Genomic DNA, 13,558 nt, shown 5'->3' with positions numbered 1-13,558 from the left:
GGGGGTTTGGACTAGATGATCTTCAGAGATCCCTTCCAACCTTGGCCATTCTGTGATTTCTTCTACCACCAAATAAAACATTAAATATTTAATATAGTAATTGGTTTGACAGTTCTTAATCTTCTGAATGAAGACTTTTTTCAAACTGTTCTGACCCTGCTTATCCAGATAATCCCTCATCAGCTTTGCCGTGGAAAATCAGTGAGAATCAGGTGGATTCACGTTTTTTGAAGTAAACCCATTACAGAATATTTTATCAATAGCAAAAGAAAATTCCTAAGTGTGTTTTAAATGACCAGGGAAGGGACATATTTATTTTGCATCATTCTGAGGAAGCTTAATTTTGCAATTTTTTTGGTTGTATATCAGCTTAATTTTGCCTTCAAATAGATGAGTGTCATCAATGATTTAATTAAAAAGTGTGTAAGATGAAATAGAACTCACCTAGTTACTGTTTTTTCAACTTTTTTTAAACTCCTGTTCATATATAGCATATCATGATGTAGATATTACCGTATTTTGTGCAATTTTTTAAATTACAAAAATAGCAATACATAACTGATCCCTGTATGACAAGAAACATGTACAGATAACTTGCCACTTCTGTAAGTATAGTTTTATTGTCTTTAAAAACTTGATCAGACAGTTACTAAGGTATATACACATAATCTGCTTACCTAGTATTTCAGTAGTCCAAAAATTCCAAGATAAATTGTGTAGTAGTGTGCTCAGTATTTATTAAATTAAGGCAACATTTACAGAGGTAAAAAAATAGAAATAAATACTTGTAGCCCTTTTTGTATATGAAAACACTATTGCTTGTTTTCTGGGGAAGACAGCTTGAGTTTTCACTTTTTCATATATTTTAAAAGAAACAATAAATAAACTTTTTGCCATGTTACATTTGTTATTGTTGTCTATAAATTCTTCAACTGAGCATGATGCTATGAGATCCTGATATATTTTTCAGTGGAAGTTTAATCTTCCATATTGAGTATTTCACACAATAAGGCGTGACTTGGCATGGAGCTCAAGTCAATAAATCTGACAGGACCTATTCTGGATTTGAAGGATGCTAGAAACTTATAAACTATTTCATTTAATATTTTTGAGGGTTCTTCTAAGTGTACAAGTAAAAAATAAAGATATTTACAGAATTTGCTTGAACCCAAAGTTCAGTCAAAAGGTAATAGAAGACAGATAACCCCACAGATACTGAAATCCCAAATATAATGAGAAAAGAAGCAAAACACAAACACACAACCCCGAAAAACAAATGTAAGGCAAAAAAAAATCTTTAAGTATATGTATATGTAAAGTATATACTCTATATATACATATGTTCTAAATAACTTCATGCTATGTTCATTCCCTGTCTCACTGCTTGCCCAGAAAAGACAACATAAGGGAATTACCCAGTATTTCTTAGCCTGGCAGGCATGTGCCAGGTTGAAAGAAAGAAAACTCATCTCTGCTATTATCAACAGATAATAGATTTAAAATATTTTCCCATTCTGTATTCCAATTAAATCATTTCTCAGAAAACAGGAAGGAAAAGACCATCAGTTGCAGAAAGTAACAGCAATAGAATGCTTACCTGGAAACTAAGAAAGTTTTAAATTTGTGCTCTGTATTGTTCATCTTGTCTTGCACTTAACCCTCAGTTTCTCATCAAAGGGAAGTGTCCTGGTCACCAAGGCTTTGAGCTCTTCTAAAGTCTCTTGTATTTTCCACTGGAACCACTATATTTAACTATTCTTTGCTGAGTAGGACAGGCAAAAGGGAGGGATGTTTTGTAGCTCAATGACTAGCACCTCAGTCTTTCCTGATGGCTATGGTTTTGAAAAACAACCTCTATGCTAATTCTGAGAAATCTTCCACCTTGAAGTCGGTATGTGAATCCCCAGGATACTGTGGTTTTATTCATCTTAGCATAGCACCTTTCATGAAAGAAAGTGGAATAAAGATCACATTATGTATTTATGTTGGAACCCTGAATGCTTTTTTGTATGTCATAGGAAAGATATAAAACTATTCTCATGTATGTGTGCAGTCCTGGTTTACTGTTATGGCTGGGCAGTGGTCTATGCTTAGTTGAGTTAGCTTTGTTATAAATATGTGGATTTCAGATAGTTAATGCTCTCAGAATAAAGATCTCATAGAAGTTAACTGCTGCAGAATCAGTGTAACAGGTCCAAAATAGAAAGCAGAGGATCAGCATGTGACTGTTCATTTTACCTTCCCAACAAGGCTTCCCTAAGTAGCAAACAGCAGCTGCAGTTAAAAATAGAAGGTGATAAGCAACTAGGATCTTTAGTTAAACACAGAAGTCACACTTCATAACGGCAAGAAGTCCAAAGCAACAATGAAGTCTCTCCGATTCCTTAGCGCTGAAGCATTCGTGTCAAATGCAGAGTTTGCAAGGAAGAGTCTCAGCAGTGTTGCCCATAATCTTTTTCCTCTTCTTTTTAAAGCAAGCTATTTGTTAGAGCAAGGGGAAGTGATTCATGACTTGGTAAAGAACTGGCCGCTTGTCGACTTTAACATGGGAAAACTTCTGGGAACTACTATGGACTACCAGGAAGACCTGAGCCACAGAACATGCTCAGTGTGCTTGGAAAGCTGTCTTACAGGGCTGAGAGACTATGTCCTGCATCATCCTTCTCCCTGTGTGAAAAGGTTGAAAGTAGTGGATCTGACAGGTATAAAAGATGTTGAAGTTCAGTTTTGTGACTGTAAGAAGCCAATGGGGAGGTGGGCCAGGACAGAGCTGCTCTCTAAGCTTTGCTTAGAACTGCTGGTTGACCTTCAACAAATGCAATGCAAGCCATGTACCTTTAAAATCAGTATTGATGTGCTAGTTGACTTGTTTGTTACAGAACGCAACTATGAGCTGGTAATGCAGGCCCTGTTGCAGAAGTGTTATTGTCCACTGAAGATCTGCTGTGTGGCATTCAGAGCTGACAACTTGGCTTTGCAGAAATTCTTCTATATCATAAAGCTCACTGACCCCTCTTTGTTGCGCAAACTGGAAGTAGTTCACAATGTTCGCCTGGAAATGGAACACTTGGAAATTCTCTTCAACAGCATCCACTTCCCTCTACTGATGTCCTTGACTTTGCCAGCACGAACATTTAATGTGCAGAGACACACAGCTACAGATGAACTGATGCTTACTACCATTGGAGAAAAGATGGGTGAAATGACACAACTGACTGAGCTGAGTCTGTCATTTTCTATACTCACAGGAAGAATACAGAAACTGCTCAGGTAACTTGGTCATCCTGCTTTCAGCCAGAATGTAAAGAACAGCCATTAGTGCCATCAGCAATTTGAGAACCTTGTAGAATAAAGGAATTGTGTGTATCTCAGGGTGTTTGTGAGAAAGAGCAGCAGGAAGCTAGGGAAGAGTATTTTGGGGGGAGAAGTGGAAGTCACTTGGCGAGTCAGTCAGGGCATGGTGGGTTGGTTTGTGCAGCAGTTCATACAGGCAGGACAAGCAGGCCGGGCAGAGTAGCCCTCCCCACTCAGGGGACCGGCTCACCTATCATCTGTATCCCAGACAGCAAACCCAGCCATGGTCTCCACCAGGCAGAAAGCTCTTGCCAAAAAGACTGTGGCAACCCAGACCAACTGCAAGCCCCAAAATAGGGCTGTTCAGGTCTCTGGCTGCAGGGAGTGCCTGAGCCTGTTGCTGCCAATGGCGGGTGGCAGAGATACCACCTGCATGAGGTGTGCAGGTGGAGGATCTGATCAGCCTGGTGGCAGAGCTCAAGGAGGAGGTGGAGAGATTAAGGACCATCACGGAGTGTGTGCAGGAGTTAGACTGGTGGAGCAACTCCCTGCAAGGCCTGCACGAAAGGCACCAGAGTGATACACCCCAAAGAGTGGTGGACCCCCTGTAGCTGTCGGGCAGAGGTAGGGGACCTAAGAGATGGAGAGGAATAGAAATGAGTCCCTGCTCGGCATTGCAAGCAAGCCTCCTCCCTACCCGCCTCACCTCCTTTAAAAGGTTTGAGGCTCTGGAGCTTAAGGGATGGGTAGGTGAGGATGTGGGGGAATGTCCACCCAGGAGGTTGTCTAGGGCAAGGAAGTCGACACTGTGCCTCGAGACTTCCTCCACCAAGAAGGAAAGAATGGTAATCGTTGTAGGCGACTCCCTTCTCAGGGGAACAGAGGGCCCCATATGTTGGACAGACTCTACCTGTACGGAAGTCTGCTGCCTCCTTGGGGCCCAAGTCAAGGACACTCCTTGCCTGGTTCGCTCCTCTAATTATTATCCCTTACTGATAAGTCAGGCTGGCAGCAATGAAATCGCTGAGAGAAGCCTGAAGGCTATCAAAAGGGACTTCAGGGGATTGGGGCGGTTACTGGATGGAGCGGTGTTTTCCTTTATCCCTTCAGTGGCAGAGAGGAATACCGAGAGCCCAGCTGATAAAGCATGGCTGGGAGGCTGGTGCCATCACAGGAATTTTGGGTTTTTTTTGACCATGGGGAGGTTTACTTAACACCTGGCCTGATAGCTGCAGCTGGTTCCCACCTGTCTCAAAGGCGGAAACAGATACTAGCCCAAGAGCTGGCAGGGCTTGTTGAGAAGGCTTTAAACTAGGTATGAAGGGGGATGGGGACGAAATGAGGCTCAAGAGAGGTGAGCCCGGGGGGAGCAATGCCAGGGTTGGGGGTGAGGGAAATAGTGCAACTGAAGTGCGTTTACACCAATGCGCACAGCATGGGCAACAAATAGGAGGAGCTGGAAGCCATTATCCAGCAGGCAAACTGTGACTTAGTTGCCATCACTGAAACATGGTGGGACCACTCGCATGACTGGAGCAGTGCAATGGATGGCTATGAGCTCTTCAGAAAGGACAGGCAACAAAGGAGGGGCAGTGGTGAGGCTCTCTATATTAGGGAGTGTTTTGATGTTGTTGAGCTCAGGGCTGAGAATGATAAGGTAGAGTCCCTATGGATAAGGATCAGGAGGATTACCAACAAGGCACACATCCTGGTGGGGGTCTGTTATAGACTGCCAAATGAGGATGAGGAGACAGATGAGGAGTTCTACAGGCAGCTGGCAGAAGTTGCACAATCGCCAGCACTTGTTCTCACGGGGGACTTCAACTTCCCAGACATAAGCTGGAAATACAATACTGCCCTGAGGAAGCAGTCTAGGAGGTTCCTAGAGTGTGTGGAAAATAGCTTCCTGACTCAGCTGGTTAGTGAGTGTACCAGAGGGGGTGCCCCACTAGACCTGCTGTTCACAGAGAAGGACTGGTGAGAGATGTGGTGGTTGGGAGCTGTCTTGGGCAGAGTGACCACAAAAGGTAGAGTTTTCTATTTGTGGTGAAATCAGGAGGCAGGTCAGTAAAACTGCTACCTTGGACTTCTGGAGGGCAGACTTTGAACTGTTCAGGATGTTGGTAGGGAGGGTCCCTTGGAAGTCAGTTCTGAAGGGCAAAGGCATCCAGGAAGGCTGGATGCTCCTCAAGAAGGAAGTCTTCAAGGTGCAGGAGCAGGCTCTCCCTGCATGCCGTAAGATGAGCCAGTGGGGAAGAAGACCAGTTTGGCTGAACAGGGAACTTTTGCTGAGTTTCCGGAGGAAAAATAGAGTTTATATCCAGTGGAATAAGGGACAGACAACTCGGGGAGGGTACAAGGAAGTTGCCAGCATGTGCAGAGAAAAAATCAGCATGAGCCCAACCTGACCACTACGGTTAAGGATAACAAAAAATGTTTTTACAAATATATTAATGGTAAGCGGAGGCCCAAAGTGAATCTACATCCCTTACTGGATGCAGGGAAGAACATGACTACTGAGGATAGGGAAAAGGCTGAGGTTCTTAATGCCTTCTTTACATCTGTCTTTACTAGTCAGACCACTTATCCTTGGGGTACTCAGCATCTCAACCTGGAAGTCTGCTATGGGGAGCAGAAGAAAACCCCCACAGTTCAGGTGGAAAGAGTTAAGAGAGCTGCTGCTCCACCTGGACTGTCACAAGTCCATGGAGCCAGATGGGATCCACCCGAGGGTGCTGAGGAAGCTAGTGGATGTGATTGCCGAGCCGTTTTCCATCATCTATCAGTGGTCATGGTCATCCGGAGAGGTGCCAGATGACTGGAGACTTGCTAATGTGACGCCCATCTATAGGAAGAATCATAAGGAGGATGTGGGGAACTACAGTCCTGTCAGCCTGACCTCGGTGCCAGGAGAGGTCATGGAGCAACTCATCTTGAATGCAGTCACACAGCTGGGGATCAGGCCCAGCCAGCCTGGGTTCATGAAAGGCAAGTCCTGCCTTACCAACCTCATCTCCTTCTATGACCAGGTGACCCACCTGGTGGATGAGGGAAAACCTGTTGATGTAGTCTACCTAGACCTCAGCACAGCATTTGACATAGTCTTCCACAGTATTCTTCCAGAGAAGCTGGCAGCCCATGGCTCGGACAAGTACACTCTTTGCTGGGTTAAAAACTGGCTGGATGGTTGGGCCCAGGGAGTGGTGGTGAATGGAGTCGATGGGGTCACCTGGGGGTTGGCCTCTTCTCACAGATAACTAGTGATAGGACTAGAGGGAATGGCCTCAAGTTGCACCAGGGGAGGTTTAGGTTGGAAATTAGGAGACATTTCTTCTCAGAAAGAGTAGTGAGGCATCGGAACAAGTTGCCCAGGGAGGTGGTGGAGTTACCATCCCTGGTGGTGTTTAAGAAAAGGTTGGACAGTGTACTTAGGGACATGGTTTAGTGGCTGATATTGGTCGTAGGGTGATGGTTGGACCAGATAATATTGGAGGTCTTTTCAAACCTTAATGATTATATGATTGGTAACTTTAATTTGAAACTTTGGTTTCAGTTGTTCATTTTGTTTGTCAGTTTCAGGGCAAGAGAGATCTGATGCTTTTCTCTACTGGAAATTAAGCTAACCTATGCATATTCATGATAAATACCTGTAAAAAATGTCAGTTCTTAAAAATAACAAGCTGGCAGTGAACAGTGGTCATATTTGAAATGAAAATAAATGTTGACTGTATGCTTTTCAAAGCATCTAAAAGAAGCCAGACAAAAGTTTTGAGACAAATCTGCTTAGTCTAAAATCCCACCTGTACAAAGAAGGTATTCATTTAAATGTTGTGATTGGCACACTGCTTATATTGACAGAAATAAATAATGAGTTTCTAACCTTGATCCAGCCGAGGTCTGTGGCCGAATTCTCACTGAGTTTCATATGAATGGGATCTGTTTTGATTTTCACCCATCAGGACTATTTTATATTCAACTAAAATATTTGCCTATGATTTCAGGTTCACTTCTTCCAACCACCTTCTTCATCAGAAGGTCTTTTTGAAACTTCAGAACAATCACAGAATCACAGAATCATCTAGGTTGGAAGAGACCTCCAAGATCACCTAGTCCAACCTCTGACCTAACACTACCAAGACCTCCACTAAACCATATCATTAAGCTCTACATCTAAATGTCTTTTAAAGACCTCCAGGGATGGTGAGTCAACCACTTCCCTGGGCAGCCCATTCCAATGCCTAACAACCCTTTCAGTAGAAAAGTTTTTCTTAATATCCAACCTAAACCTCCCCTGGTGCAACTGGTGCCCATTCCCCCTCGTCCTATCACCAGGCACGTGGGAGAATAAACCAACCCCCACCTCACTACAGCCTCCTTTAAGGTACCTGTAGAGAGCAATAAGGTCGTCCCTGAGCCTCCTCTTCTTCAGGCAGAACAACCCCAGCTCCGTCAGCTGCTCCTCGTAAGACTTGTTCTCCAGATCCCTCGCCAGCTTCATAGCCCTTCTCTGGACACACTCGAACACCTCAATATCCTTGTAGCGACGGGCCCAAAACTGTAGTGCTGCTTGGGGTTGTTGTGCCCCAAGTGCAGGACCCAGCACTTGGCCTTGTTGAACCTCATAAAGCTGGCCTCAGCCCATGGGTCCAGCCTATCCAGATCCTCCTGCAGAGCCTCCCTACTCTCAAGCAGATCGACACACGCACCTAACTTTGTGTCATCTGCAAACTTACTGAGGGTGCACTCAATCCCCTCATCCAGATCATCGATAAATATATTAAAGAGAACTGGCCCTAGTACTGAGCCCTGGGGGACTCCACTAGTGACCGGCCTCCAACTGGATTTATCTCCATTCACCACAACTCTCTGGGCCCGGCTACCCAGCCAGTTTTTAACCCAACGAAGTGTATGCCAGTCCAAGCCATGAGCAGCCAGTTTCTTCAGGAGAGTGCTGTTGGAAACGGTTTCAAAAGCCTTACTGAAGTCAAGGTAGACCACATCCACAGCCTTTCCCTCATCCACTAAGCACATCACTTTGTCATAGAAGGAGATCAGGTTCGTCAAGCAGGACCTGTCTTTCATAAACCCATGCTGACTGAACCTGATTGCCTGGTTGCCCTGCAAGTGCCACATGATGACACTCAATCCGCTCCATGTGCTTCCCTGGTACTGAAGTCAAACTAACAGGCCTAGAGTTTCTTGGGTCTACCCTCTGGCCCTTCTTGTAGATGGGCATCACGTTTGCTAGCCACCAGTTGACTGGGACCTCCCCTTATAGCCAGGACTGCTGATAAATGATGGAAAGCGGCTTGGTCAGCTCTTCCACCAGTTCCCTCAGTACCCTCGGGTGGATCCCATCCGGCCCCATTGACTTACATACATCTAAGTGCTCTAGCAGGTTGCCAACCATTTCATCGTGAATTATGAGGGCCACATTCTGCTCCCCCTTCCCTTCCACCAGCTCAGGGTACTGGGTATCCAGAGAACAACTGGTCTTACCGTTAAAGACAGGCAAAGAAGGCATTAAGCACCTCAGCCTTTTCCTCATCTCTTGTCACTAAGTTTCCCCCTGCATCCAGTAAAGGATGGAGATTTTCCTTAGTCCTCCTTTTCGTGTTCATGTATTTATAAAAACATTTTCTGTTATCTTTAACAGCAGTAGCCAGATTAAGCTCCAGATGAGCTTTGGCCTTTCTAATTTTGTCCCTGCACAGCCTTACAACATCCTTATAGTCCTCCTGAGTGGCCCGCCCTCTTTTCCAAAGGTCATAAACCCTCTTTTTTTTTCCTAAGCTCTAGCCACAACTCTCTGTTCAGCCAGGCCAGTCTTCTACTATGCCAGCTTGTCTTTGGGCACGTGGGGACAGACCTCTCCTGAGCCTTTAAGATTTCCTTCTTGAAGAGTACCCAGCCTTCCTGGACTCCTCTGTCTTTCAGAACTGCCTTCCAAGGGACTCTGCCAACCAGTGTCCTGAACAGCTCACATTCTGCCCTCCAGAAGTCCAAGACAGCAGTTTTACTGATACCCCTTCTGACTTCACCAAGAATAGAGAAATCAACCATTTTGTGATCACCTGCCCAAGACAGCTCCCAACCACCACATCTCTCACCAGTCCTCTGTTTGTGAACAGAAGGTCTAGTGGGGCACCTCCCCTGGTAGGCTCACTAACCAGCTGCGTCAGGAAACTATGTTCTCCAGAAACCTCCACGCTCTCCAGAAACCTCCTAGAATGCTTCCTCTGAGCTGTATTGTATTTCCAGCTTATGTCTGGGAAGTTGAAGTCCCCCACGAGAACAAGTGCTGATGATTGTGCAACTTCTGCCAGCTGCCTGTAGAACTCCTCATCTGTCTCCTCATCCTCATTTGGCAGTCTATAACAGACCCCCACCAGGATGCTTGCCTTGTTGGCCTTCCCGCTGATCCTAACCCATAGGACTCAACCTTATCATTCCCAGTCTTGAGTTCCACAACATCAAAACACTATCTAATATGGAGAGCCACACCACCACCCCTTCTGTGCTGCCTGTACCTTCTGAAGAGCCTATAGCCAGTCATTGCAGCACTCCAGTCATGGAAGCGGTCCCACCACTTTTCAGGGATGGCAACCAAGTCATAGCTTGCCTTCTGCATGATGGCTTCCATCTCCTCCTGTTTGTTGCCCATGCTGCTTGCATTAGTGCAGATGCACTTCAGTTGGACTATTGCCTTCTCCCTCAGCCCTGACTTTGTTCCCACTGGCACACCTCTAATGAGACTTATTTCATTCCCATCCCCCTTTTTACCTAGTTTAAAGCCCTCTCAGCCCCCTGCCAGCTCCTGGGCTAGTATCTGTTTTCCCCTTAGAGATAGGTGGGACCCGTCTGCAGTTATCAGGCCAGGTGCTGAGTAAAGCCCCCCGTGGTCAAAAAAAAAAACAAAATTTCTGTGTTGGCACCAGCCTCTGAGCCATGTGTTTATCAGGTGGGCTTTCCATGTCCTCTCTGTTCCCCTCCCTGCCACTGTAGGGGTGGAGGAAAACACCACCTGTACTCCTGCTCCATCTACTAATCGTCCCAGTCCTCTAAAGTCCCATTTGATAGCCTTCAGGCTTCTCTCAGCAATTTCATCGCTGCCAGCCTGGCCTATCAATAGAGGATAGTAATCAGAGGGGCGAACCAGGTTAGGAAGGTTTCTGGCAATGTCCCTGACCCAGGCCCAAGGGAGGCAGCAGGCTTCCCTATGGGTAGGGTCAGGCCGACATATATGGCCCTCTGTTCCCCTGAGAAGGGTGTCACCTAAAACAATTACCCTTCTTTCTTTCTTAGTGGAGGCAGTCTTGAGGAGTGGAGTTGACTTCCTTGCCCTAGGCATTCTCCTGGGTGGACTTTCCACCTCATCCTCACCCACCAGTCTCTCAAGCTCCAGGACCTCAAACCTGTTGTGTAAGGGCACCTGGGAAGGTGAGGCTGGTAGGGAGGGGGGTTCCCTGCGATGCCGAGTAGGGACCTGTTTCCATTCCTCTCCATCTCCTAGGTCCCCTCCCTCTGCCCGACAGCAACAGGGCAGAGGGTCCACCACTGCTTGGGGTCTATCACGACGGTGCCTTTCTTTCAGGCCTTGCATGGACTTGCTCCATCAGTCTATCTCCCTCTCACACTCCCTGATAGCCCTTAACCTCTCCACCTCCTCCTTGAGCTCTGCCATCAGGCTGACCGGGTCATCCACCTGCTCACACCTCACACACACGGTGCTTATGCCACCCTCAAGACAGCAGCAACAGGCTCAGGCACTCCCTGCATCCAGAGACCCGAACTGCCACATTTTTGAGCAGGCACTCAGTCTGGGTCGCCACAGACTTTCTAAAAAGCGCTTTCTGCCTAGTGCAGACCATGGCGGTTTAGCTATAGGTAGACAGCCAGTAGATGAGCTGTTCTGAGCAGGCAGGAAAGCTCTCCTCCATCTCTGCATGCCCTGCCTGCACACACAGCCCTGACTGAGGCGCCACGTCCTTTTTGCCCGTCCTGGCCACCGCGCTCCCTAGGGGCTGCTCTGAACGTCAGGGAGGGGGTGCTGCTGGTTCCACCCGCGCGTCGTCAGCCTCCCTCACGAGGGCTGCCAGGTCCTGGCGGCTCCCTCAGCTGTCTTGAGTGGCCTCGATGCCAGAAGAAAGGCCCTGCCCGCCTCAATCCCCCGCTCCGCTGCAGAACGAGTCTGCCTCGGAGGCGATTGCCTCAACGAGTGGCTGCAAAATGGCGGCAATGCCCTCTTGGGCATTTAAAAACATAAAGTAGAGACAAAACTAGAAATAAAATCTGATGTTTTGCTAGAATTCTGATTGGCTTTCATCTTGGAATGAATCCTTCCTTAATGGACATGATACAAACCTCTTGAATGGTAACAGCTTTCTAAAGAAGCCACCAATGCTTTCATGGTAGTAGTGATCTGATATTAATTCAGATTAATCAATTAATTAATATTAATCAATTGCATGTTCAGAACCTGACAAAGTACAACAGTTTACATAATATACACATAGTATATTCCCAAATTAATACCCTCTAAACCAAAACAGTTGGAGTCAACCAACTGGGCAATGTGATCTAGTGGTTGGCATACTGCCCATGGCAGGGGGGATGCAGCTAGATGATCTTTAAGTTCCATTCCAACCCAAGGCATTCTATGAGTCATGTAAGGTAGGAGATAATTTACAGAACGGATTGCAGGAGCAAAATATGTCATCGTTGGAACACGCTTCTGTTTCTCAGAAGAGATTAATAAAATAATGAATGTGGCATATGGCTGCATTCGTAATGTGGATGGTTGTGTGAAAATTTGTAGTTTTTCAATGTTTTATGGAATAAAACTTTTTTTTTTTTTTTTTAATTCTGCAGCCCACTAAAAACTCCGCTGAAGATGTTGGATGTTTCTAACTGCTCATTGAACCATGATGATATGGCCTATTTAGCCAATAGCTTCCATTCTTATCACTTGGAAACCCTGGATCTGAGTGGGCATGATATACCCGACCTTTACCCATCAACGTTCTTTAAACTTCTTAGCCATTCCTCTTCAGTCCTTAGGAGTCTTATCTTGGAGGACTGTAATATCCAAGATCGTCATGTCAACATGCTGATTTTAGGCTTAAGCCCCTGTTATAAACTACAGGATTTTAAATTTCTTGGAAACCCACTGTCATCTGAAGCACTTAAACACCTTTTCACATTTCTCTGTGAATTGCCAATGCTGAAAAATGTGGAGTTTCCAGTTCCAATGGACTGCTACCCTATTGGCATCAGCTACCCAATTGATGATGCCAGTCTCTGCAGATTTGATCACCAAAAATATGAAAGAATAGCAGAGGAGCTTAATCTCATTTTACTCCAAGGAAATCGGGAGGATGTGAAGGCTTCAACTCCACTCTTTGGCAGTTATGATGCCGCTGTTCAGGAGACAAATGAAGAATTGGGAGCCTATTTGATTATGTCCTTTAAGGAGACTTTAGAAAAGTTCACTGCTTCTCTTAGCAAAATGAGTTAAAGGTATAACATAGTGGTGATCAGATGTTCTGCCAAATCAGAAGCTAGTTTAGTCTTTACTGGAAATGTGGCCTTCATAGATCAGTTTTGAGTTTTCTTTAATTTCTGGACTGAATTTACTTCTGTTTTAATATCTTCTGCTCATCTGAGGTATTTTAATTATGCTGTTGCATACCACTTACATAAATACTGCTTCATCTCAAAAGAAGGGAAGATCCTTAATAGCTTATCTTTTTACACAAAAGCACTTAAGCACTTTGTTTCTTAGTAAAACAAGAGGTGTCTAAGCTTGGCTGACTTCTACAGTTTTCTCTGGATTTGGCAGTGAGGCTTACAGGCCAACAGAAAAGAACAGGCAAGCCCCTGTACAAGAAATGTATTTGACTGACTGTACACAGCATCCCGCACCCCTCCACAAACTGTATTAATAGAGTGTGGGTAAAGTGGCTAATGGGGTGTCAGAATGCAGCAGTAGGGCCACAAAAACACATCTAGGGAGCATACTATAAAAGAGGAGGAATCCCTGGGTAGTAGGCAAGTGTCATAGTCTACTCCTCACCTGTTACTCTGCAGATGGGCCAAAGAGAAAGATACTAGCAAATCTTATCTATCATCATCTGATTTGAGACATCTGCTGAAAGCCAGTCAACTCTATCAGAATCCAAACTGGAGACTTGGCTATCTTCTAGTTGATGAAATGTGATGTGATGTGATGTGATGTGATGGGATGGGATGGGATGGGATGGGA

General features: G+C 45.5%; 1 protein-coding gene across 1 annotated transcript; it reads left to right on the top strand.

Annotated features, from left to right (window-relative positions):
* Positions 1-2,362: 2,362 nt before the first annotated feature.
* Positions 2,363-13,028, top strand: LRRC14B (leucine rich repeat containing 14B). The gene is made up of 2 exons (XM_083826253.1): positions 2,363-3,270; positions 12,166-13,028. Exons 1-2 carry the CDS (start codon positions 2,366-2,368, stop codon positions 12,809-12,811), a joined length of 1,551 nt encoding a protein of 516 aa, XP_083682379.1. The 5' UTR covers positions 2,363-2,365; the 3' UTR covers positions 12,812-13,028.
* The last annotated feature ends 530 nt before the right edge of the window (positions 13,029-13,558 follow it).

The sequence above is a fragment of the Anser anser genome (assembly GCF_964211835.1).
Source record: "Anser anser genome assembly, chromosome: 2".
NCBI classification, from domain to species: Eukaryota; Metazoa; Chordata; class Aves; order Anseriformes; family Anatidae; genus Anser; species Anser anser.
The sequence above is the reverse complement of the archived record's forward strand: the minus strand, read 5'-3'. Positions and strand labels throughout refer to the sequence as shown.

Bases quoted from the DNA above. Each gene is read 5' to 3' on its own strand.
- LRRC14B (XM_083826253.1), top strand. From the start codon at position 2,366: ATGAAGTCTCTCCGATTCCTTAGCGCTGAAGCATTCGTGTCAAATGCA. The intron at 3,271-12,165 runs GTAACTTGGTCA...TTAATTCTGCAG, and splicing joins AGAATACAGAAACTGCTCAG to CCCACTAAAAACTCCGCTGA.